General features: G+C 46.6%; 1 protein-coding gene across 2 annotated transcripts in view; it reads left to right on the forward strand.

Moving 5' to 3' along the window:
- The window catches only part of astn1 (astrotactin 1), a 305,138-nt gene that overhangs the window by 194,678 nt on the left and 87,668 nt on the right, over nt 1-22,792 (forward strand). For both annotated transcript variants that reach the window (XM_077231865.1, XM_077231856.1), the window contains exons 15-16: nt 6,619-6,723; nt 8,392-8,580. In XM_077231865.1, the coding sequence (XP_077087980.1) occupies nt 6,619-6,723; nt 8,392-8,580 (294 nt within the window). The remainder of the gene's footprint in view (nt 1-6,618; nt 6,724-8,391; nt 8,581-22,792) is intronic.

Consider the following 22,792-nt stretch of genomic DNA (forward strand, 5'->3'; position numbering starts at 1 on the left):
ATATATTAATAATATCTATTAATAAATTCTTCTACGGTACAAATTTTCTAGGAATCATTGTTATTTTCTGACATAACCATTGATGACATTTTATTTTCATACTTTAAGATAATCCAGCAATATTAGCAAGTGTGGTTTATTCTCAATCTGTAGAACTGTATCAGAAATGTTGCATTATTCAGTGCTTTCATTTTCCAGACTCGTTTTTGAATTGACGGAAGAACTGTTTAAAGAAAGTACCTAATTGAGCAAAGTTAGAATTAACAAACACTATTTTAAAGATCATTTCATACTGGGATTGTCAGTGTATTTAGGAATTCACAGTCATACATTTATTCCACATCAACTGTCAACACAACACAACACAAAGCAGAACCCAAGCAAGATTCTGCTGTCATCATATAATTTAGTTTTGTAAACTTACATTTTATTTTTTAATACCCAGTTACCATAATTCAAGTTCCCTTTCGTTGTCACTCCGAGTTACGTCGGATGACGACGAATGGGGTTTCGCTTAGAACACCTATCGACTTCGAGTATTACAAAACGAGCCAATGGCAAAGAAATGCCATGGGTCTGCGGAATTTGCATAGCGTATCTCCGCCTTACCTCGTGGGTATAAAAGGAGGACGCCGGCAACAGGCAGATATGTTTTCGCTTCGGAGCCAAGAGTATTTCTTCACTCCACAGTCATCTCTGACTTCGCTCTACGAGACGAGCTTCTCTCTCCGGTGTTGGTGTGACGGCGATCTGCAGCGAGCTCACAGTGCCTGCTGATCTGTGCAGTAATCTGCCAGTGTGTGTGTGTCTCCCTGTGCGCTTCAACATCGCGGAGTTTTTTTCTCTCCTCTCATAAAAGAGCTCGCACGCGGCACGTCTTTTTAAAGACGGCTCGCCCGTGCATTTCTGGTTGCAGCGGACTGGTATCGGACTCTGATGGGCACGAGCGCTGTCTAGTGTGTTTGATCATGCTTGAACAGCGCTCGTGGGTGACTCATGTTCTCGCAAGGGAACGTGATCATCGCGTCATATATAGGTCGAGACTCGGTGAACTCGCAAGAGTGAGAGTCCCCTCATCCACCCCCCGATCTTCGGCTGGTGGCCAGGGTGACCTGAGGGTTACGGTCTGGAACAAGGCGCCGACTACGTGTCCGTGACCCCAGCCCCCCTCTTCAATGACGGTGCCCGCTAGTGAACTGCTGATTTCCGCGAGTCTACCCTCTGGTGGCCCGCGTGTTTCAGTTGAAGCTACAGAGGAAGATGCCATGTCTGTTGCAGCATCACTAGGTGGGCTTGAGTCTTCTGGAAGTGAGGGCTCGTCACAGCTGCCACCTTCCGGTGTGCATACGGCTGTGCCTGAGTCTGATCCGGAGATGACGGCCATGCTTTCCTGGGACGATTGGTTTTGGGTAAGGCCGCCGACCCTCGTCCGTGGCAAACCCCAATACCTCTCTTCCCGGACGTGCATGATGAGATCTCGAAGTCCTAGAAGACCCCCTTGTCTTCTCAGGACCGCTCGCTGATCTCATCCGCCTTTCCTCCCCTCGATGGGGCCGCTGCCCTTGGGTAAGCTGGGGTTCCCCCGGCTGAACGCTCTGTTGCGATGCTATGTGTCCTCAGAGTGCTTCTTCTCGGCGCAATCCTAAGCACCCGCCCGTGGCCTGTAGTTTTTCGTCTACGCTTGTGGCGAGATCCTGTAGTGCCACGGGACTGGCAGCCGCCTCTCTGCATGCCATGGCTGACCCAGATGCTCATGGACCTGCACGAGGGCGGGACTGACCCAGGGCTCTTCACTGAGCTGCGCGCCGTCACTGACCTTGCTCTCCGAGCGACGAAAGTGGCCGTACGCTCCCTGGGTCAGGTGATGCTCACCATTCTGTGGCTGAACCTGTCTGATGTGCTGGATGTCGCACGGACCCGTCTGTCCGACATTCCCATATCCCAGGTCGGCCTCTCCGGCGGTGCGGTTGAGGGCTTGACCAACAGCTCTCAGCCGCTCATGAGCAGACTGACGTTGATTCTGTCCCGACGGCCCCGCCGTCCGCCCAGGTCCCTCGGTCTGCCCACCGCCGAAGGCGCCCCCCCGCGGCTCCCACCCCGCCTGTTCACCGGGCCGGCTCTGGGGGCCGCGGGCGGACGCCACAGCCCCTCTCCAGCCCCGCCCCCCGCTACACGCCGGGTTAAGCGGCGCTCCTGAGACGGGCTCCTCGGGGATGGAGCAGACTGAGGTTGACTCTGTCCCGACGGCCCCGCCGTCCGCTCAGGTCCCTCGGTCTGCCCACCGCCGTGGGCGCTCCCCCGCGGCTCCCACCCCGCCCGCTCAGCCGGGCCGGCTCTGGAGGCCGCGGTCGGACGCCAAAACAGTCCTCTCCAGCCCCGCCCCCCGCTACACGCCGGGTTAAGCGGCGCTCTTGGGATGGGCTCCTCAGAGATGGGACTCAGTTCTTTCCAGGAGCTGGTAGCAGGACCACTCCTTTCCCCGGGTGAGGGCCGGGGAAGAATCCTTATTCTCCAAAGAACTGACTCTCCCGTCTCTGAGCACAGAGAGTTCGGACGACACAGAGCGCCGCCCACATGCCGTGCTCTCCTCGTCCCCCTCTGTCCCGGAGGTGGTTGACACGGCGTGCCGTCCACGACCGCTTCGCCCCTGTCCCCCTCTGTCGCCAGACCCTTGACAGAGCAGGCCCCTGTGGAACGCTGGTCCTTCCCTGGCCTCCTCTGTCAGGGTGCGGTTTTGACCTTGCCCCCACACCGGGCCGCTATGCCGTCCACGTCTGGGCCGGTCATTCCGCTTCGCTGCACCACCGGAGGGACGTCTGTGGTTCTCGACGCCGCTGGCACAGTTGGGAGCCTGCCTAGAGCTTCCCTTCTGTTCCGCGTGAACCATCGGCTCGGCTATGCGATTCAGTTCGCACGGTCTCCTCCCCACTTCAGGGGAGTCCGCTCCACTTTGGTCGATGGCTATGCCCTATCATGAGAGCGGAGGTTGCTACCCTAGTGGCGAAAGGTGCGATTGAGACTGTCCCTCCAGCCGAAAGGAGGTCCAGGGGTACAGCCCCTACCTCCTTGTCCCGGAGAAGTCTGGTGGGTTACGGCCAATCCTGGTCCGAACCGCTCCCTTCTCAGGCTGCTGTTCAAGATGCTCCTGGCCAAACGCATTTCTGGATGTGTGCGGCCACAGGATTGGTTTGCAGCGATCGACCTGAAGGACGCCTACTTTTATGTCTCCGTTCTCCCTCGACTCAGACCATACCTACAGTTTGCTGTCAGGGCGCGCGCATATCAGTACGCTGTTTTCCCATTCGGGCTAGCCCTGTCTCTTCGCGCCTTCACAAGGTTGTTGAGGCTGCCTTTGTTCCTCCATGGGAACACGGGGTTCGCATCCTGAACTATCTCGGTGACTGGCTGTCTTAAGCTCACTCCTGAGACCAGGGTTGCGAATACAGGGACCCAGTGCTTCGGCACCTAGCTCGTCTGGGCCTTCGGGTCAACCGGGGAAGGAGTAAACTTTGCCCCGTGCAGAGGAGCTCTTTTCTCGGTATGGACTTGGTCGCCTTCTCCACTCAGCCATTGCTGACTTGCCTGAGACTATCAAGCGCAAGAGTGCGGTTCCACTGAAGTTTCTTCAGAGGCTCCTGGGGCATATGGCATCTGCAGCCGTGGTTCGCCGCTCAGATTGCTTCATATGAGACCGCTTCAGCTTTGGCTCCGCGACCGAGTCCCGAGGTGGGCATGGCAACACGGCACCCTCCGAGTACCAGTTACTCCGACCTGCCGTCAGACCTTCACCCCGTGGTCGAACCTCAGTTTTCTACGGGCCGAGTACCCCTGGAACAAGCTTCGCGGCATGTTGTTGTAACGACAGATGCCTCCTCCACGGGGTGGGGTGCCATGTGCAATGGACGTGCTGCCGCGGGCTCCTGGACAGGACCCCGACGCCTCTGGCACGTCAATTGTCTCGAGTTGCTGGCCGTACGTCTTGCTTTGCGCCGCTTCCGGGCCGTGCTCAAGAACCAACACGTACTAGTCCGTTCAGACTATACCGCCTCTGTAGCGTACATCAACCATCAAGGTGGTCTACGCTCCCGCCGTATGTCGCAACTCGCCCGCCACCTCCTCATATGGAGTCAGAAGCATCTGAGGTCGCTTCATGCCATTTATATCCCCGGAGCCCTGAACTGTGCAGCCGACGAGCTCTCGCGGCTTCAGCCCCTCCCGGGAGATTGGCGACTCCATCCCCAGTCGGTTCAGCTGATTTGGGACCAGTTCGGGGACGCACAGATAGATCTGTTTGCCTCCCACGACTCGACCCATTTCGCCCAGTTTTATTCCCTGACCGAGGGCACGCTCGGCACGGATGCTCTGGCGCACAGTTGGCCGCAGGGCCGCAAGTATGCGTTTCCCCCAGTGAGCCTTCTTGCGCAGACCTTGCGCAAGGTCAGGGAGGACGCGGAGCAGGTCATTCTTACCACCAGCGGTGGTGGCTACCATCACTTCCGCTAGGGCGTCGTCCACGTGACACGTCTATGCGTTGAAGTGGAACCTCTTCGTCAGCTGGTGCTCTTCTCACCGAGAAGACCCCCGGAGATGCTAGATCAGCGTTGTGCCTTCCTTCCTTCAACAGGGGCTGGAGCGAAGGCTGTCTCCCTCCACCCTGAAGGTCTACGTTGCCGCTATTGCCGCACACCATGACCTCATCGAAGGTAAGTCGGTGGGGAAGCACGACCTGGTTATCAGGTTCCTGAGAGGAGCGAGGAGACTAAATCCGCCCCCCTCCTCTCGTTCCCTCTTTGGACCTCTCAGTGGTTCTAACTGCCCTGTAGAGTGCTCCATCTGAGCCCCTGCAATCAGTCGAGCTTAAATTCCTGTCTATGAAGACAGCGCTCCTGGTTGCACTGGCCTCCATCAAGAGGGTAGGGGACCTGCACGCATTCTCCGTTGACGAAGCGTGCCTGGAGTCCGGGCCGGCTTACTCTCACGTGATCCTGAGACCCCGGCCTGGATACGTGCCCAAGGTTCCTACCACTCCCTTCCGGGACCAGGTGGTGAACCTGCAAGCGCTGCCCCTGGAGGAGGCAGACCCAGCCTTGCACTGCTCTGTCCAGTACGCGCTCTCCGCGCCTATGTAGACAGGACGCAGTGTTTCAGGACCTCAGACCAGCTCTTTGTCTGTTATGGTGGGAAGCTGAAGGGAAAGGCTCTCTCAAAGCAAAGGTTGTCTCACTGGATAGTGGACGCCATTGCTTTGGCATACCAGCAGCAAGGTCGACCGTGCCCCCTTGGTGTGACTGCCCACTCCACCCGGAGTGTGGCATCCTCTTGGGCTCTAGTGCATGGCGCCTCGCTAACAGACATCGGCAGAGCTGCAGGCTGGGCGACACCTAACACATTCGCCAGATTCTTTAATCTCCGAGTGGAGCCAGTGTCCTCTCGTGTACTCGCTTCAACCAGCTAGTACCGGACCCGCTCAGGTGTCTTCGCTTGCTCGCCATTCCACTCCACGGACTGGATACGTGCGATATTCTCCTCAGGTGAGCTTCCCCGGAAGCCCTGAGCTCCTCCAGCACTCCTGACGTCGGCGCCAGTGTCTATTGCGTGCGTGTCGGCTAGGTGCCTCCCGTGTGCATGGTCCCTCCTCTGAGCGACCCCCACATGTGTATTTCCACTGTAAGCCTCTTTGAGCATGTGTCTTTCCCTTGGCAAGCCACCTTGCCACCCCTGGGGTTGAAATATTCCACCTGCGGCTGGACACCCAAGTGTTCTCCATATGTCTCCTTCGGGTCATATGTGTATTCTCTAAGTCCCCCCCCTCTGGGTTGGCAGTAATTGCATATTTCCCCTAAACTTTGGGATATGCTCCCCAGTGTACCTTGGTATTCCTGTGCTAAATAGGAGTCCTTCGTCCGTGCCAGTCTAACGACAGGGATCTCAGATTTACGCAGGGCACTGGAAGACAGCTGAGAAGGTGGCGTGATTAGACTGGTAACCCCATTCGTCGTCATCCGACGTAACTCGGAGTGACAACGAAAGGGAACGTCTCGGTTACGTATGTAACCCTCGTTCCCTGAGTAGGGAACGGAGACGTTACGTCTTCCTGCCACTTTCCGCTGTACCGCGGGGATCGCCTGAGCTCAGTCTTGGCTCCTCAGCGAAGAAACATATCTGCCTGTTGCCGGCGTCCTCCTTTTAAACCCACGAGGTAAGGCGGAGATACGCTATGCAAATTCCGCAGACCCATGGCATTTCTTTGCCATTGGCTCGTTTTGTAATACTCGAAGTCGATAGGTGTTCTAAGCGAAACCCCATTCGTCGTCATCCGACGTAACGTCTCCGTTCCCTACTCAGGGAACGAGGGTTACATACGTAACCGAGACGTTTTGTGGGCTTTATTCCATCCGTGTTAGCTTTGAGGCTATTTATATGCTTGTGCACTCCTAAAAGTACACAAAAACACAGATAAATGCATTTAAAACTTTCAATCTTATTTTTATAATACAACAAGCCCTAAATATTGACGAACAAGGGGCAATCTCTTCTATATATCACTCCCCAACTTACTGTTTGAGATCCATGAACTTTTTTAAATAATGATTGTTTCTCGCCCTCTGTATATTTTAGGAATGGTAAACTACAGTGAGGTTACAGGTTACCCACTGGTTCAGCACTGGAAGCTACGATCCATTATGTACCATGTGAAGCTCAATCAGTGGACCCTCTCCCAAGGTAAAACACCCTCACTCTTCTTCCATTTATTTGTATTGATCAAGTATTTACTTTAAATAAAAAAATTATGACTGGCCCTAAGCTTACAGCTTTGGTTAGTTAGAGGTTTCAGGCTAGCTGGCCATAACTTTTTTGGTCGGGTAGAGTTGAGTGATCTCACTATGGAGCCCTCACTGTGACAGATAAGTTGTGCTGGTTGGGTAGTGAAGCAAAACTCAGTACCAACAAATATGGCTGCCTGGTGTAAAAGGCGGTTCTCAGTGCTTTGTTGATCCCAGATGGTGTGTGTTTAAAACCAGGGGACTTAAAGCTGAAGTCAGTTTTTTTTTTTACTATCCCAGCTTAATATTAAGAGAGAATCAAAAGAAAGCCACCTGTTGGTATCAAAACAGTACTCTGTTTAAGCATTCTGAAACAGCAACATTGACTCAACCAGTGGCGTGAGTTTGGGGTTGGGACTATATTTTTGACCAACCAATGGCAGATTGGTGGAAAGTTCAGGAAATCAGTTTGAGTACATTCATTATTTTTTTTCCAATTCTGTGATGCTAGTGGTGCAGAAATTACACAATTTGGCGTCAAAGAAGACAAAAAAGCAACCTTCAAAGATGGATAAAGTTGGCATTGTTTTTGGCACTTTAGTTTTGTTTTGGCCTCATATTTTCACTGCGAGGGCATTTGCTTCATTTGTTTAAGGCACACTGTATATTTAATGAGCAGATTTCAGATCCCAAGTGCAGTTCTAAAAGAATACTCTGTATTAATGACTGGCCTGACTGGCCTTTAAAATTTGATTTCCTTGCTCTTATTGCTTGCACCAGTTCCCCTCTCTTCTCATCACATTACCAATGAAGGATTCATTTTTCATATGACTGAGAAGTGGGGTTTTTGCATTTCAATTCTGATTTGTACCACTTTTTTACCCTGCCTTTTCTGCATCTTATCACTTGAGGTTATTTTACAAACCAGGGCATGAAGATTGGGAGAGAAAGCTGAATATGGCAAATGCCTTATTTTGCCAAAATTATTGGCCAGCATTTGTCATTCAGTCAATGTGCTGAAATATTGGACCATTCTTAGAATACCCACATGAAACATTTATATTAAATGAATAATATGTTTTGTTAACTTGCAAACAGTTATATATATATATATATTCTAAAGTACCGCAGGGAAATTTAAATTCTAGGACTAAAAGCTTACATTTAATTTTATGATGTATATTCTGTGTTGAAAAAAGCTGTACAAGTTTTTAAAAGGTCAGACATCAACCTACACAAAAACACTCAATACCTCTACAGGCCTTGTTGTTTATCCTTCCTTTGTTTCCCCAGATAACATTTCACTCAGCACACTGACAGATCATGTTTTCACTCCTTCTCTTCCCACATTCTTTGCTTTGTCATTTTAACTGGACTGTAGTATGTGTAACTGTATTAAAAATCACCATTTGGCAATAATGCTTTGATAACTTCAAGCAAATTGTAGCTGAACTGAATATCAACATTTATTAGTAAAGCTTTGTAATCTTCATAACAGCTCAATTCATTTGGAATCTTTTCTGTTGTTTTGTCTATTATGCAGCCTCTGCTTTTAATTGAGATGTGAAATTGAATTTAAAGTTTAATGCAATTCTCTGAACCTCCTTCTTTTACCTTTCTTCTTCAGCTTTCAGTTCAGCAGTTCATTCACTGGATGGGGCTACCTTGCGCAGTGACTTTGTGTCCATTTTGAAAGAGTTTGGCAACCATTTTATCCAGGAGGCAGTGTATGGCTTTGAGGAATCCTGTACCATATGGTATCCCAACAAGCAAGTCCAACGTCAGCTGTGGTTGGAATATCAGGATATCAGCAAAGGTAAGCTAAACAAATATATTAATTTAAAACATTTAATTTTAGATTATATTATTCATATTGCATCTCATTCACTTATAATGAAGGTTCATACTGTGCAAATTATGTTTGTTATATTTTTAATTGTAAGACTAATTGTAAAGTTGTTTATTTATAACAAGTAACCCTACAATATGCATTATTAAATTATTCATGTTCTTTATGTAACATTTGAGTTAGTTCTAAATGTCATCCTAAATATAGTGTTATCTTATTGATAAATCATGTTTTCTGCATGAAGATGCATTGGTTTTACACATTGGTTACCCATGGTTAGTGAATGAGACCCATTGTTTTTATGCTTTAGGATGCACCTTTTTATTTTATGAGATAAACCTTTAATTTTTGTTGTTGTGATAAACAGAGCAAAAATATTTTGCCTATTCATAAATTATGCTAAAAACGAATCAAATAATAATACTGGAACAGTCATTATAAAAATAAAAAATAAAAGAAGACTATTGTCTAAATATGCAGATAGTAGTTTGGCCCAGTGCACCCAAATTATGGTTTTGTCAGAATAAACTCCATTTTGGAGAGGATGTGGACAGGAGCTTCGGAAGTAAAACTCAACACAGCCCATGGGAGGTTGGTCACATCTGTTCAGCCAATAAAAGGGGGCAAGGGCAGATGTGAGAAGGCTGGCTGGCTAAAGCTGAATGCAGACCAGCGCTGCTCCGTACTCAGGAGGCCCCTGGGCAGGCTCACCTAGTTTTAATGCTTCAGCTCCACTCAGCTGAGCCCGTATACATGTATATGTACAAGGTCGGTTAGGACGGAACTTATTAAAACAGAAGTGTGACGTTAACAGACAAAGCACCTCTGGAGATAGGCTAGACAGTCTATAGAGTGACTCAGCCATGAAGGTTTTAGCTTTCTATGCTTATGTCTAGTATATCGACAGCGTGCCCTTGGGCATTCATGAAATAGCAGTGGTGTGAACATGAAAAAAAAAATGCATTGTGATACACAGGCATTTCTTTGGAAACCGTGAAATAAGCTCTAAGGTCATCCTACCAGGCATGCTAGAGGCCTAGATCTGTACTGTACTATTCTATTCTTAATGAAAACACAAGGTAAAGGGGATGAGAATGAACAAAGTGAATGACAACAAAATGAAAGCTGTGGGTGCTCTGCAATGTGTCTTTTGTTGGGAGTTAGAAAATCTATATCCGAGGTGTCAGTGAGTACTCCATTGTTCTGCTAAAAGCTTTTTGTGGTACTAATGGCCATGTGGTAACAGTAATGATCCTGCTAAAAAAAGACTAAAATAGTTGATCAAATTTGTCAAGTCAAAAGTCACTCAGAAGAAGAGATTTATATATGAACTCAAACATTTCTCATCAAATACTTCCAATACCAAATTATGTGGGCTGCGCTATACACTCATTTTATTTATGTAATTATTTGTTTGTTTGTTTGTTTTTTAATTCCTGAAGACAAAAAAACTCATATAGGCAAGGCAAAAATTTGCACAAAGGCCTACACAATATGAAGATGGAAAAAAAAAGTTAGATTTAAAAAACAGCTTTACTGCAGAATAGCAAATATTCAGTCACAACATTACCTTCTTCAGTGCCTTAATAATATGCAGAGACAATTGCAATACGATTTTCTTCTCAGTCGTGCTTTGAATGTGATTTTTTCGTGGGCTGGTGTTAGTACTAAACTTTCCTAACAACTCTACCTTAACCAGCATGACTAGCTCACCAGACTAGTTTCACCAGCTCAGCACTAACAAGCATAGACCAGCCTGGACAAGAATGGAAATCTATGTCGGTCTTTTCAGCTGGGTGAACAAGTTATGCATTAATGTTGCTCTAATTTATCATTTAGCTGACAATTTATGCAAAGCAACTTTGGATAGTCCGCTTATTGTTACACTGGAGCAACGTGAGGTTAAGTGCCTTGCTCAAGGCCACAATGGTGATTGTGCTGAGATTTGATCGTTCCTATATATAAGTAGGGGGGAAAAAACGATACTCGGTTACTAAACGTAACCTCGGTTCTCTCTAGAGAGGGAACGAGTATTGCTTAAGTTTAGCTTACGCTACGGGAAAGATTCATCTTCTCGAGATATTGAAGTCAACAAATTATCCTTAATTTTGTATTCATTGTCAACGCAGTGCAGCAGCTAGCAGACCTAGAGCAGGCCATCTCGCGTGCTCATTGGCTGCCCTGCGGGCAACTGCTGCAGCCTACCAGTGACCCCGGCTTGACGTCACGCCCAATGAAGTGCGCCCGCGCCTTCATAGCTTCACAGCCCGCCGGAATGGGCGTGGCTTAGCGTATAAAAGTAGGGGCTGTTGGCTGACTTCCCTGGTTTTTCGTCGACTGAAGCGAAGTCGCTCGTGGCGAGAGCACGGCCGGTTACGCAATACTCGTTCCCTCTCTACAGAGAACCGAGGTTACGTTTAGTAACCGAGTATCGTTCTCTTACGAGAGGTTCTCTCGTATTGCGTAAGTTTAGCTTACCCTACGGGAACACTTTGTCAACGCCGTGCGTGCCAAACATCCACCATGAGACCCGAACTTTCAGGGGAACCCCATAAGTCGAAAAAATAAGGTGGCCAGCCACGCGGGCCATCACTTGTACATAAGCACACATAGGAAATACAGAGCAGCGCGCCGGTCTGTATAGGCACATGGCACATACCCTACTAGTGCAGCTCAACCAGGAGAGCTGAGTCACGTGAGAGTGATCTGAGCAGGAAGATCTGGGCAGAATACACCTCTCCTTCAAACTGACAAAAGTTTAGCCTGCAAGGCAGGAACTTCTAGGTTATAAAACCTGACAAAGGTAGACGGAGAGCTCCAGCCCGCCGCTACACATATGTCATGGATGGAAATCCCACTGGACCACGCCCACGACGAGGCCACGCCTCTCGTGGAATGAGCCCTGATGCCCAGAGGGCATTGCAGACCTTTTGACGCGTAAGCAGCTGCTATAGCGTCGACTATCCATCTGGACAGGCTCTGTTTCGAGGAGGCGAGACCCTTGGTGCGCCCACCAAACGAAACAAAAAGCTGTTCTGAACGCCTAAAGGAGGCGGAGCGCGTAATGTAAAATCTCAGCGCCCTGACAGGGCAGAGGAGATTCACCTCACTTTCGCTGTCAGATGCTGGCAGAGCTGACAGCGAGATAACTTGCGCTCTGAACGGAGTGCCCATCACTTTAGGAAGATAGCCATGTCTGGATCTGCGGATGACTTTGGAGTCATTCGGCCCGAACTCAAGACACGACGCGCTGACAGACAGCGCATGCAGGTCCCCCACACGTATACTGACGACAGTGCAGTCAGAAAGACGTTTTTCAGTGATAGATATTTCAACCCAGCAGAGTCTAGTGGTTCAAATGGAAAGGCTTTCAGGGCCTCGAGGACCAATGAAAGATCCCAAATAGGAACCGACGGGGGGCGCGGCGGGTTCATCCTTCTAGCTCCTCTAAGGAAGCTAGAAGGATGACCAACTCATGTCTTCCCAGTGACTGGCCGTGCGTCGATTCTGCGAAGGCTGCCACGGCCGCCACGTATACTTTGAGCCTGGATGGGGACCTCCCCTTATCCAACAGCTCTTGTAGGAAGATGAGCAGATGTGCCACCCCGCATGTCCGTGGGTCCAGACCTCTGTCGGTGCACCATCCGGAGAACACCGACCATTTAGACGTGTAGAGCCTTCTCGTGGAAGGAGCTCTAGACTGCTTGATCATGTTCATCACTCTTTCTGGCACGGCAACGAGTACTCGTTGATCAACCATGCGTCCAGAGACCAGCGCTCTGGATTGTGATGCCAGATTGCAGAGATTTCTGGATCTGACACCGCCCTGACGGTTTACAAAGGAGACCACAGACATGTTGTCCGAGCAGACAAGAACATGTTGGTCCTGTATGAACGGGAGGAAGCGCTTCAGCGCGTTCTCGACCGCTATCATTTCCAGACAGTTTATGTGAAAACACTTCTCTTGGTCTGACCACTGGCCGAAGACCGGTCTGTCCTCGAACAGCGCGCCCCAACCCGAGTTGGGCGCGTCTGTCGAAATGACTTTCCGATAAGAGATGGTTCCCATCATCACTCCCTGCTGGTACCAGTCGGCTACTAACCAGGGCTGCAGAGCCGCTATGCAGGTCTGAGTCACTCGGATTATCTGGCCGCCAGAAACCCAGGCTCGGCGGGACGCACATGCGCAGTTGAAGACCCCGCTGCAGCTGATGTCATACAGCCCAACATCCTTTGAAATGTTTTCAAAGGGAGAAAGCTGCCCTTCTGGAAAGATGCGGCTAGGTGGCGAACACGGCGCGCGTGCAGTGTCGATAAACGAGCCGTCATGGTCACCGAGTCCAGTTCTATTCCTAAAAACGAAATTGACTGGCTGGGCAGTAATGAGCTCTTGGTCCAGTTGACCGTGAGACCCAAGCTTTCCAGGTGACTGAGAAGCACTGTTCTGTGAGATAGCAGTTCTGTCTCTGACTGTGCCAATATCAGCCAATCGTCCAGATAGTTCATTATTCGCAGCCCCTGACTTCTCAAGGGGGTGAGCGCCGGCGTCCATGCACTTCGTAAATGTACGGGGTGCTAGGGACAGGCCGAACAGCAGGATGGTGTATTGATATACCTGACCGTCGAAGGCGAATCTCAAAAATTGCCTGTGACGGGGTATTATCTGAATCTGAAAATAGGCATCCTTCAGATCTAGAGAAATAAACCAGTCCCTAGGGTGAACGTGCCCGAGGATTTTCCTGGTCGTAAGCATTTTGAACGGTCTTTTCGCAAGCACTTTGTTCAAATGTCTCAGATCTAAGATAGGTCTGAAGGCTCCGTCCTTCTTGGGTACGAGAAAATATCGGCTGTAAAAACCTGACTCGCTCAGAGAAGGCGGTACCTTTTCTATTGCACCTTTGCACAGCATTTCTGCGTGAAGTAGGTGTGCTACTTCCGCATTCACTATCGTCGCGGTCCGGGCTTGAAAGCGCGGGGGAATGAATTGAAGTGTATAGCCCTGCTTTATTGTGCTCAGCACCCATTCTGAAATCCCTGGGATAGTTTCCCACGCAGCTATGTGAACCGCTAGGGGGCGAATGGCCTCCGGGTTCAGATCGCCGCCATTTGCAGGCTTGTTAAACTGAACCGGAGCCGAAAGCGTTCTGGGCAATGGCTGCTCGCTGAAAGTCCTAAACGGCTGATTTATGTGAGATGTCCCAATCATAAGGGATGGGGAACATTCTTTTTTCACTTTTTGAGGCGCGAGCAGCACTCCGGGCAGAAAAGCTTCCTGTAAGCGTGAGCGTGTGTTTGCGGGATGCGGAGCGTCTTATCAATACCCTGCGTTTTGTGATAACAATTAAACGCGCGGGCGGAGCCCGGGGGGAGGTTTGTGTTAGCAAGCGTGAACGCTCTCTGGCGGGCACAAGACTTACATTCATAAGCTGCTTTTTTGATTGTGTAACAGAGCGGGCAGATAGTGGGCACAGACCTGTGGACACATTTCTTACATTCAACACTCGAGCACCTTTCCTGCGCTTTATGAGAGTGTGCCGGATAGCGTAGCTCGCACGGATGGCTGAAGGTGGCGAAGACGGCCGGCTTCCTCAGCGCTGTCCTAAGCTGGCTGTTCGCTGTTCGACGGCGGCGGTGGCTTCTATCAGATCCAGCGATGCGAAGAGCTCGCTGAAGAGATGAAAAATCATGGAAGTCAGCCTACAGCCCCTACTTTTATACACTAAGCCACGCCCATTCCGGCGGGCTGTGACGCTATGAAGGCGCGGGCGCCCTGATAGGCTGCAGCAGTTGCCCGCAGGGCAGCCAATGAGCACGCAAAATGGCCTGCTCTAGGTCTGCTAGCTGCTGCACTGCGTTGACAATGAATACAAAATTAAGGATAATTTTTTGGCTTCAATATCTCGAGAAGATGAATCTTTCCTGTAGCGTAAGCTAAACTTACGCGATACGAGAGAACCTCTCGTAAGAGAACTACACTGTAATAATAGTCCCTTTTTTTGCAATAAATTATGAGGCACATATCCAAACAACATCCATCAATTGTATAAAATACATTAACCCACTAATTAGGCTATCATAAAAAAGGGCAAGTGGCAATTAGTTGCACTTCATGTTTACATGTGCTGTGTTAAACTGTCAATAAAGGACACATACTTGTTACACCCCATCCGTCATAACGAACTAGGAACACACTGGAAGCCAGCAAAATGTACCTAAAACTTTTTTCTCTCTATTCTATACGTATGTATTGATGATGATTTTTTGTTTTTTGTTTTGTTTTTGCTTTTGTTGGTTAACATCCTGATACAATATAAGTTGGATGATTGACGTGCTGTATGCAAAAACACCTTAAACACCATAAAAACACCATATTTGCACAGGTTTCTGCATACTGCATGTACTAAAACAACACAAATGGGAGTAAATGATGACCAAATATACATTTTTGGGTACACAATTCTTTTCTAAATTGAAAAAAAAAAGTTGACTCTAAACACTTAGCACATCTTCAGCTCGATTTATTTTCTTCATGATGTCTTCAAGTTCAATGAATTATATTCAATCCCCCTGCTAATGTGCACGGCCTTGTTTTAATAGCTGATTTATCTTTAGAACAAATATACTTGCTTTCTGCCATCCATACCATCCCATCTGGTAATTATGGGTGTCTTTAATGCTCTCAATATAACTTAACATTAAAATATAATTCATTCTGTCATCCACATTCAGGTAAAGTGTTTAAGATCAAAGATATCACCACGTTATCTATTTGATAAAAAAAGTCCTTGTGGACACAATGTACTTAGTGACAGTATTCAAAAATAACAGAAAACCTTGTGTATTTACAGTACATATTGAGCACATGCTCCCTTGAAAGGGATAGCTCACCCAAAAAAAAAGTTATCTCAACATTTAGTCACCTTCATTTTGTTCCAAACCTGTATGAGTTTCTGGTTTTATTTGGAACATGAAAGAAGATATTTCGAAAAATGTCTTAGAAGTGGTTTTTTTTTTTTTTACAATGAGTCAGGGGTCCAATGTTGTTTTGGGTGTTCTTCAAAATGAATTCTTCTGAGTTCTACAGTAATGATACAAATGAGGACAGAGTTTGTTTTGATGGATGGATGTTGCAACTTTTTATGGTTAAAGGTAAAATAATATTTGGTAGCAATAATGTTTCATTAGTTAACTAATTTAGTTAACTTGAACTATGAAAGAACACACTTCTACAGCATTTATTAATCTTAGTTCATGTTAATTTCAACATTTACTAATACATTATTAAAATCAAAGATTGTATTTGTTATAACAAAGCACTGTGAACTAACTTGAACAAACAATGAACAAGTGTATTTTTTTAAACTAACATTAACAAAGATGAATAAATATTGTAACAATTGTATTGCTCATGTTAGTTCATGTTAGTTAATACATTAATGATGTTAACAAATGAGCCGTTATTATAAAGTGTTACCAAATATTTGTATATTAATGAGTGACTGATGAAGAAACACTGGATTGAGATCTTGCACAATAATAATGATAATGTAATGTCATAGTAGCATATAGATTTATTTCTGTAATTTATGTTTTGTGATCCTGTTTAAGTGTTATTGGATGTGCGTAAACTTTTCAGCATTTATTTGTTCTACCCACAGCCTTTTGGTTATCAGCCCAATACACCACCTCAGACTGTTTGTCAATTTGCAAGTAGCACAAAGCCTGCAAATATAAATTGACGAACATTTTAAATGCGTATATGTTTGTTGAAACAGAGACATTCAAAGCCATCCACCTTCAAACCGGTAGTTTTGGTATCTTAGATAAATTCAGATAAATAATGGCCCTACTGCTGTTTCGGCCTAATAACATGTTTCCCTTGGTCGAATCAACCAAGTTGCCTTCTTCCCAAGGACATCACCTTGCAATACACAAAAATGTCAGCTCTATGACAGATGGTTTTAGATCAGTTTCCCTGCCTACTTGAAAACTCTGTTATTCTTCATTTTGCCAGCCTCTGACATATACATGCTATCATGGCGTTAAATGTAGAGCTGAAAACAGCATTTCTGCCATCGTTTTTTAATTTAAATTTTTTTTTTTTTACACATTTACACGTGTGCAACAAAGTGGAGTGGAGTGGAGATCTGCGATCATGACCTTCCGAGTCCATGCAACTGACTCTGAGAATGCAGGTGAATTCAAACGCTGGGTGTTAGGCAGCTGCTTGTGGACTGCTGTGAGAATAAGAACAGACACAGGGCAGGGTTTTAATACCCCCTGTGACTCAGCTAAAGGTCCTGCTCTTTGGATATGGATAATTAGCTCTCTGGAGACTCTGGTAAACCATATTTCCCCAAATAGCACAAACCTTCCTCAACTGAAGTGTGCCACCTAATCATTTATAAATGTTTAGGGGGAAATGTCTACCACTCAGCTTATGAATATTCACAAATCGGCTGAAGGAAATTAAAATATTGGAATGATGCCTCAGCAAAATATGATGTGAAACATACTAATTGGTATTTCATTTGGGAATGTCAAACATTTATGAAAGGCTTTGAGTTACTGCTATGAGTTTTTGTTTTATTTTATTTTATTTTTAGTAAAGAAAATCCCTAATTAATTGATTTATTTATGATTATTTTTTTACAATTTTTTGAGAGAGTGTTTTTATGTGTATGGTTATAATTTGAAGAGGCAAATTGAAATTTTCGAATCATACCATCAAAAAGAGCATCAATCCAGTTTTGAAAGTCATCTTTAATAAACAGTAAGTGTTTGAGATAATGACTCCCTCTCTTTTGAATTGGATATCTTTCTCTCTGCGGTCATAATGTGCATTCGAATGATATGAGCATCGCCTGTAGGCTATACTGTGTCTGCAAGAGTAGAATGGACTGAGGTTATTTGTTAATTTATCAGTGAAGATGCACTCTGGACTGCAGCACCACTCAAGAGCAGATTAAAAAAATACTCATCTAGAAATACATTTGCAAGTTTTTAAGGCGTCTTTGGTTTTGAAACTATACTAGCTTTATAGTTTACAGATCAGATTGATTCACTCCAAACTTTTATGTCGCATAGGTATTTAAACTTTATTGCAGTCGCGTCTAATGCTCTTGTACGATTTACTGCAAAATGGCTTTTTGACCATCACCAATACATAGCATATAACATTTGACTTGATGATCAATATATTATTGATAGCAGGACCAACCCAACATCATAATATTCTGAATTCAAGAGATAAAATATAGATTTTACTGACAAGCTGTGCTAAAAAAAAAAAAAAACAGGGCTGCAAAAGACACAAGAATTGTTTTTATGACAGCCATGTTCTCACCTCCTCCATTTCCGACACGATATGCATGCTCTTTTTTTGTCTCTCCGCAACTCTACGTGTTCTCTCTCTCTTGCTTTCTCTTTTACTCTCATCTTTCTCCCATTACATGTCCTGTAGGTGGGAGGGTAACACCCAAGCACGGCTTACCTACTACTGCAGCGGGCACTACAGCATGAGGGTGAGGATTGTGATCAGGAAACTTGGAAACGAAAGAGATTATGACCCACTGCCAGAGAGCGTATTTCAGGGTGTGGGAGATGTGTACAAAAAAGATACAGTATAATATACTTTACTTACATTACATTACTTCACTCTTCAGTGTCTCATGATCTTTCAGATCATTTCAGATCAGATTTTGTTTTAGTGCTCAATTATTAATGATGGTTCCTATTATCAATGTTGGAAACCGTTTTTGCTGCTTAATATTTTTTTGGAAACCTTTTTTTTAGGATTCTTTGATTAATAAAATGTTAATAAAAAGAACTGGATTTATTTGAAATAGAAATATTTGCCAAATATGGCAAACTTGGTATCTACAGTATGTTCTCAGCGTGACCCAAGAGATCTATTAAGACCAGTTTCATTGCAATAGGCTAATTTACTCTAAATGTTATTAGCATTTATGGAAAGTTCATTATAACTTTTGACCACAAGGTGGCGCTGCCCCGAAATTGTTTTAATACTTTCAGGGCATGGTGCCGAAAACGCATAACGAGATTCATAATGGTAAAACAATGCATTCGTAAAGTGTAGCATTTAATATCACTACAATTGTAATTAATGGCAATTTCCTGTTTTGTTCTATCATAGCGCCATCAAGAAGCACAATCCCACAATTTTTTTTATATGTCCTCAGAGTGAGACAAATTTGTGTCAAATTTGAGTGAAAATGTCTAATTTCGTTTAGGAGTTACATACATTTATATGTATTAACACGCATAAAATTACCCACACGTGAATTTGATTCGATTTTTTTTGCCAATTACTATGAAAATTTTGACATTTGGGCTTTAGAGAATGTTCAACAACCTATGTTTCTAATCTTCCTACGGTGGTTTTCTCTCAATCAGTGTTCGAAGATATTGGCAAATGTTTTTTAAGCGGTAAATCACAATGCTACACAAACCGTAAGGCAAAACCTAGCATATTTGGTATAGTTGAATTGGCAAGGATTCAGGAATTTAAGTAGATGACCGGCTAAGAACAAGAACACCTAAGTTCCGGAGTTCTAGCTGTTAGACTCTCTAACTCGGGACTTATACACTAAGAGTTTTCAGTTGGGCAGAGAACAATGACATCAGGTAGTATGTATAAAGAAAAAAGAGAAGGCGCCAAAATAGAGCCCTGTGGAAGACCACAGGTCAGAGGTGTCATGGAGCTGGAGAAATTACCCATCTTTACTAAAAACTTTCTGTCAGACAGGTATGACTGAAACCATTTCAGGACAGAACCTTTTAGACCCACCCAAGACTCTAGTCTAGATAAAAAAGTAGGGTGGTCAATGGTATCAAAAGTTGCCGAAAGATCTAAGAAAACAAGAACCACAGTATCTCTACAGAGATAAATATCGTTTAACACACTCAGGAGGGTGAACTCAGTGCAGTGAGCAGTCCTAAAACCAGATTGAAAAACCTCATATATACAATTATTTGACAAAAAGTGTTGGAGTTGATCCAGCACAATTTTCTCCAATAGCTTAGAAATGAAAGTTAAGACAGACATAGGCCATTTTTTTTTTTAAACAGAAGGATCTAGTGAAGGCTTCTTGAGTAGAGGATTGACTGTTGCCACTTGTTGCTGGGACAGAGACAATTTTGAGACACTTGTTGATAAGAGATACCATACCGATACTCTGTTACTAACGTAACCTCGGTTCTCTCTAGAAGGGGGAACGAGTATTGCGTAAGCTAGCTTACGCTACGGGTAAAGTCATCGTTGCTCGAGATATTGAAGCCAAAAATTATCCTTAATTTTGTATTTATTGTCAACGCAGTGCAGCAGCCAGCAGACCTACAGCAGGCCATCTTGCGTGCTCATTGGCTGCACTGCGGCAACTGCTACAGCATACCACTGAGCCTCGCGGGTGACGTCACATCCAATGAGGGCGCTTCACGCCCTTACGCGTCAAAGCCCACCAAAATGGGGGTGGCTTAGGGTATAAAAGCCAGGCTCATAGGCTGCGTGACTGGTTTCATCAGCTGAAGCGAAAAACGCTCGTGGCGCCTGCACGGTCAGGTTACGCAATACTTGTTCACTCTTCTAGAGAGAACCGAGGTTACGTTAGTAACCGAGTATCGTTCTCTTACAAGAGGTTTTCACGTATTGCGTATGCTAGCTTATGCTACGGGAACCCATGGTCAACGCCCTGCGCGCCCAGCCTCCACTTCATGAGTCTCAGAGATTCCCGGGGAACATAGATAAGTGGGAACAGGTGGTCGGCAAAGCGGGCCAGCACATGTTATAAGCACATACAGGGTATACAGAGCGGCGTCGCCGGTCCATATAACTATTCACCATGTAGTGCAGCTCAACCAGGAGAGCTAACGTCGCATGAGAGAAGTCTGCGCATGATAATCTGGGCAGGACAAACACACTGCTCACACTGACAGAAGTCTATCCTGCAAGGTGGGAACTTCCAGGTTATAAAACCTAACAAATGTGGACGGAGAGACGTCCAAATGAAGACACGCTGCGCTAACAGATAGCGCGTGTAAATCCCCCACACGTTTAACTGATGACAGAGCTGTCAGAAAAACGGTTTTGAGCGAGAGGTACTTTAGGTCCACGGAGTCTAATGGTTCAAAGGGGAAAGCTTTCAGGGCCTCTAGGACCAGTGAAAGATCCCATATGGGAACCGACGGGGGTCGCGGGGGATTCATCCGTCTAGCTCCTCTAAGGAAGCGAATGACAAGCTCGTTCCTTCCTATTGACTGGCCGCGCGTCGACTCAGCAAACGCTGCGACGGCCGCCACATAGATTTTAAGCGTGGATGGGGACCTGCCCTTATCCAGCAGCTCTTGAAGGAAGCTAAGCAACCCCGGGAGAACATTTGGAGAACACCGACCATTTAGACGCGTAAAGCCACCTCGTACAGGGAGCGCTGGCTTGCGTAATTGTGTTCATCACTCCTACTGGCAGTACAACGGGTATCCGTTGATTAACCATACGTGCAGAGATCAGCGATCTGGATGGGGATGCCAGATTGAGCCGCGGGGTTGAGAGACGAGATCTCTCCTCACCGGAATCGGCCAAGGGGCTGTGTGGGACAGCCGCATCAGCTCCGGGAACCAGGTTTGATTCTCCCAGTGCGGGGCTATAAGGAGCACCGAGTGGCGCGTTTCCCTGATTCTCTTGATTACCTGTGGTAACAGAGGGACCAGAGGGAAAGCATGAGGTGGGAGGCTAGGCCAGATTTGGGCCAGCGCATCCTTGTTCTTTGAAAAGAACAGCTGGCAATGAGCGTTGTCTTTTGACGCAATCAGGTCGACTTTCGCTTTGGCGAAGAGGCGTCACAGTAACTTGACTGTTTGGGGATGCAGGGACCATTCCCCTGGGGGAACGTAGTTCCTGGACAGTTTGTCTGGACCCTTCGTTCAAGTGGCCTGGCACATGCACGGCTCTCAGCGAGCACAGGCGGCCCTGAGACCATACAAGAAGATGTTCCGTCAGATATCAGCGGTTTCTGGATCTGACGCCGCCCTGATGGTTTATGTAGGGCACCACAGACATGTTGTCCGAGCGGACCAGTACATGGTGGTCCTGTATGAACGGGAGGAAGCGTTTGAACGCGTTCTCGACAGCTATCATTTCCAGGCAGTTTATATGGAAGCGTTTCTCTTGGTCTGACCACAGGCCAAAGGCCGGTCTGCCCTCGAAAACGGCGCCCCAACCTAGGTTGCACGCATCCGTCGAGATGACCAATCTGTGTGAAACAGCCCCCATTGTCACTCCCCGTGGTATCAGTCAGCCGCTAACCAGGGCTGCAGAGTCTAAAAATGTCTAAAATGTCTTCAGAGGTGTAATGCTGCCCTCCTGGAAAAACACGGCTAGCTGTCGAGCACAGCGCGCGGCGTGTCAATAAGCGGGCCGTCATAGCCACAGAGTCCAGTTCTATTCCTAGGAAGGAAACTGACTGACTAGGCAGTAATGAGCTCTTGGTCCAGTTGACCGTGAGACCCAAGCTTTCCAGATTGCTGAGAAGCAAAGCTCTGTGAGATAACAGTTCTATCTCTGACTGGGCTTCAATCAGCCAATCGTCCAAATAGTTCAGAATTCACTCTCAAGGCGGCGGTGTATTGATATGCCCGACCGTCGAATTCTCAAGAATGGCCTGTGACGGGGGACTATCAGGATCTGAAAGTATGCATCTTTCAGATCGAGAGAGATAAACCAGTCCCTTGGGCGAATTTGCGCGATGATTTGTCTGGTCGTGAGCATTTTGAACGGCCGTCTCATGTGAGCTTTGTTCAAATATCTCAGATCTAAGATAGGTCTTAGAGCTCCGACCTTCTTGGGTATGAGAAAATAACATCTGTAAAAGCCTGACTCGCTCAGAGAAGGAGGTACTGGTTCTATTGCCCCTTTGCACAGCAGTTTGGCTATTTCTGCGTGGAGTAGATGCACTACATCCGCTTTCACTTTCGTCTCGGTCCGCGCTCGAAAGCAAGGGGGACGGCGAGCGAACTGAAGCGAATAGCCTTGACTTTTTGTGCTTAGCACCCAATCAACCTGGAATAGCCTTCCATGCTTCTACATGTATGGCTAGGGGCAGAATGGGCTCCGAGTTCCGTTCGCCGCACTTCGCGGGCTCGGGAAACTGAACCGGAGGCGTGA

Source organism: Siphateles boraxobius, unplaced genomic scaffold (genome assembly GCF_051911475.1).
Source record: "Siphateles boraxobius isolate OS27281-9 unplaced genomic scaffold, OSU_SipBor_1 1, whole genome shotgun sequence".
Taxonomy (NCBI): Eukaryota; Metazoa; Chordata; class Actinopteri; order Cypriniformes; family Leuciscidae; genus Siphateles; species Siphateles boraxobius.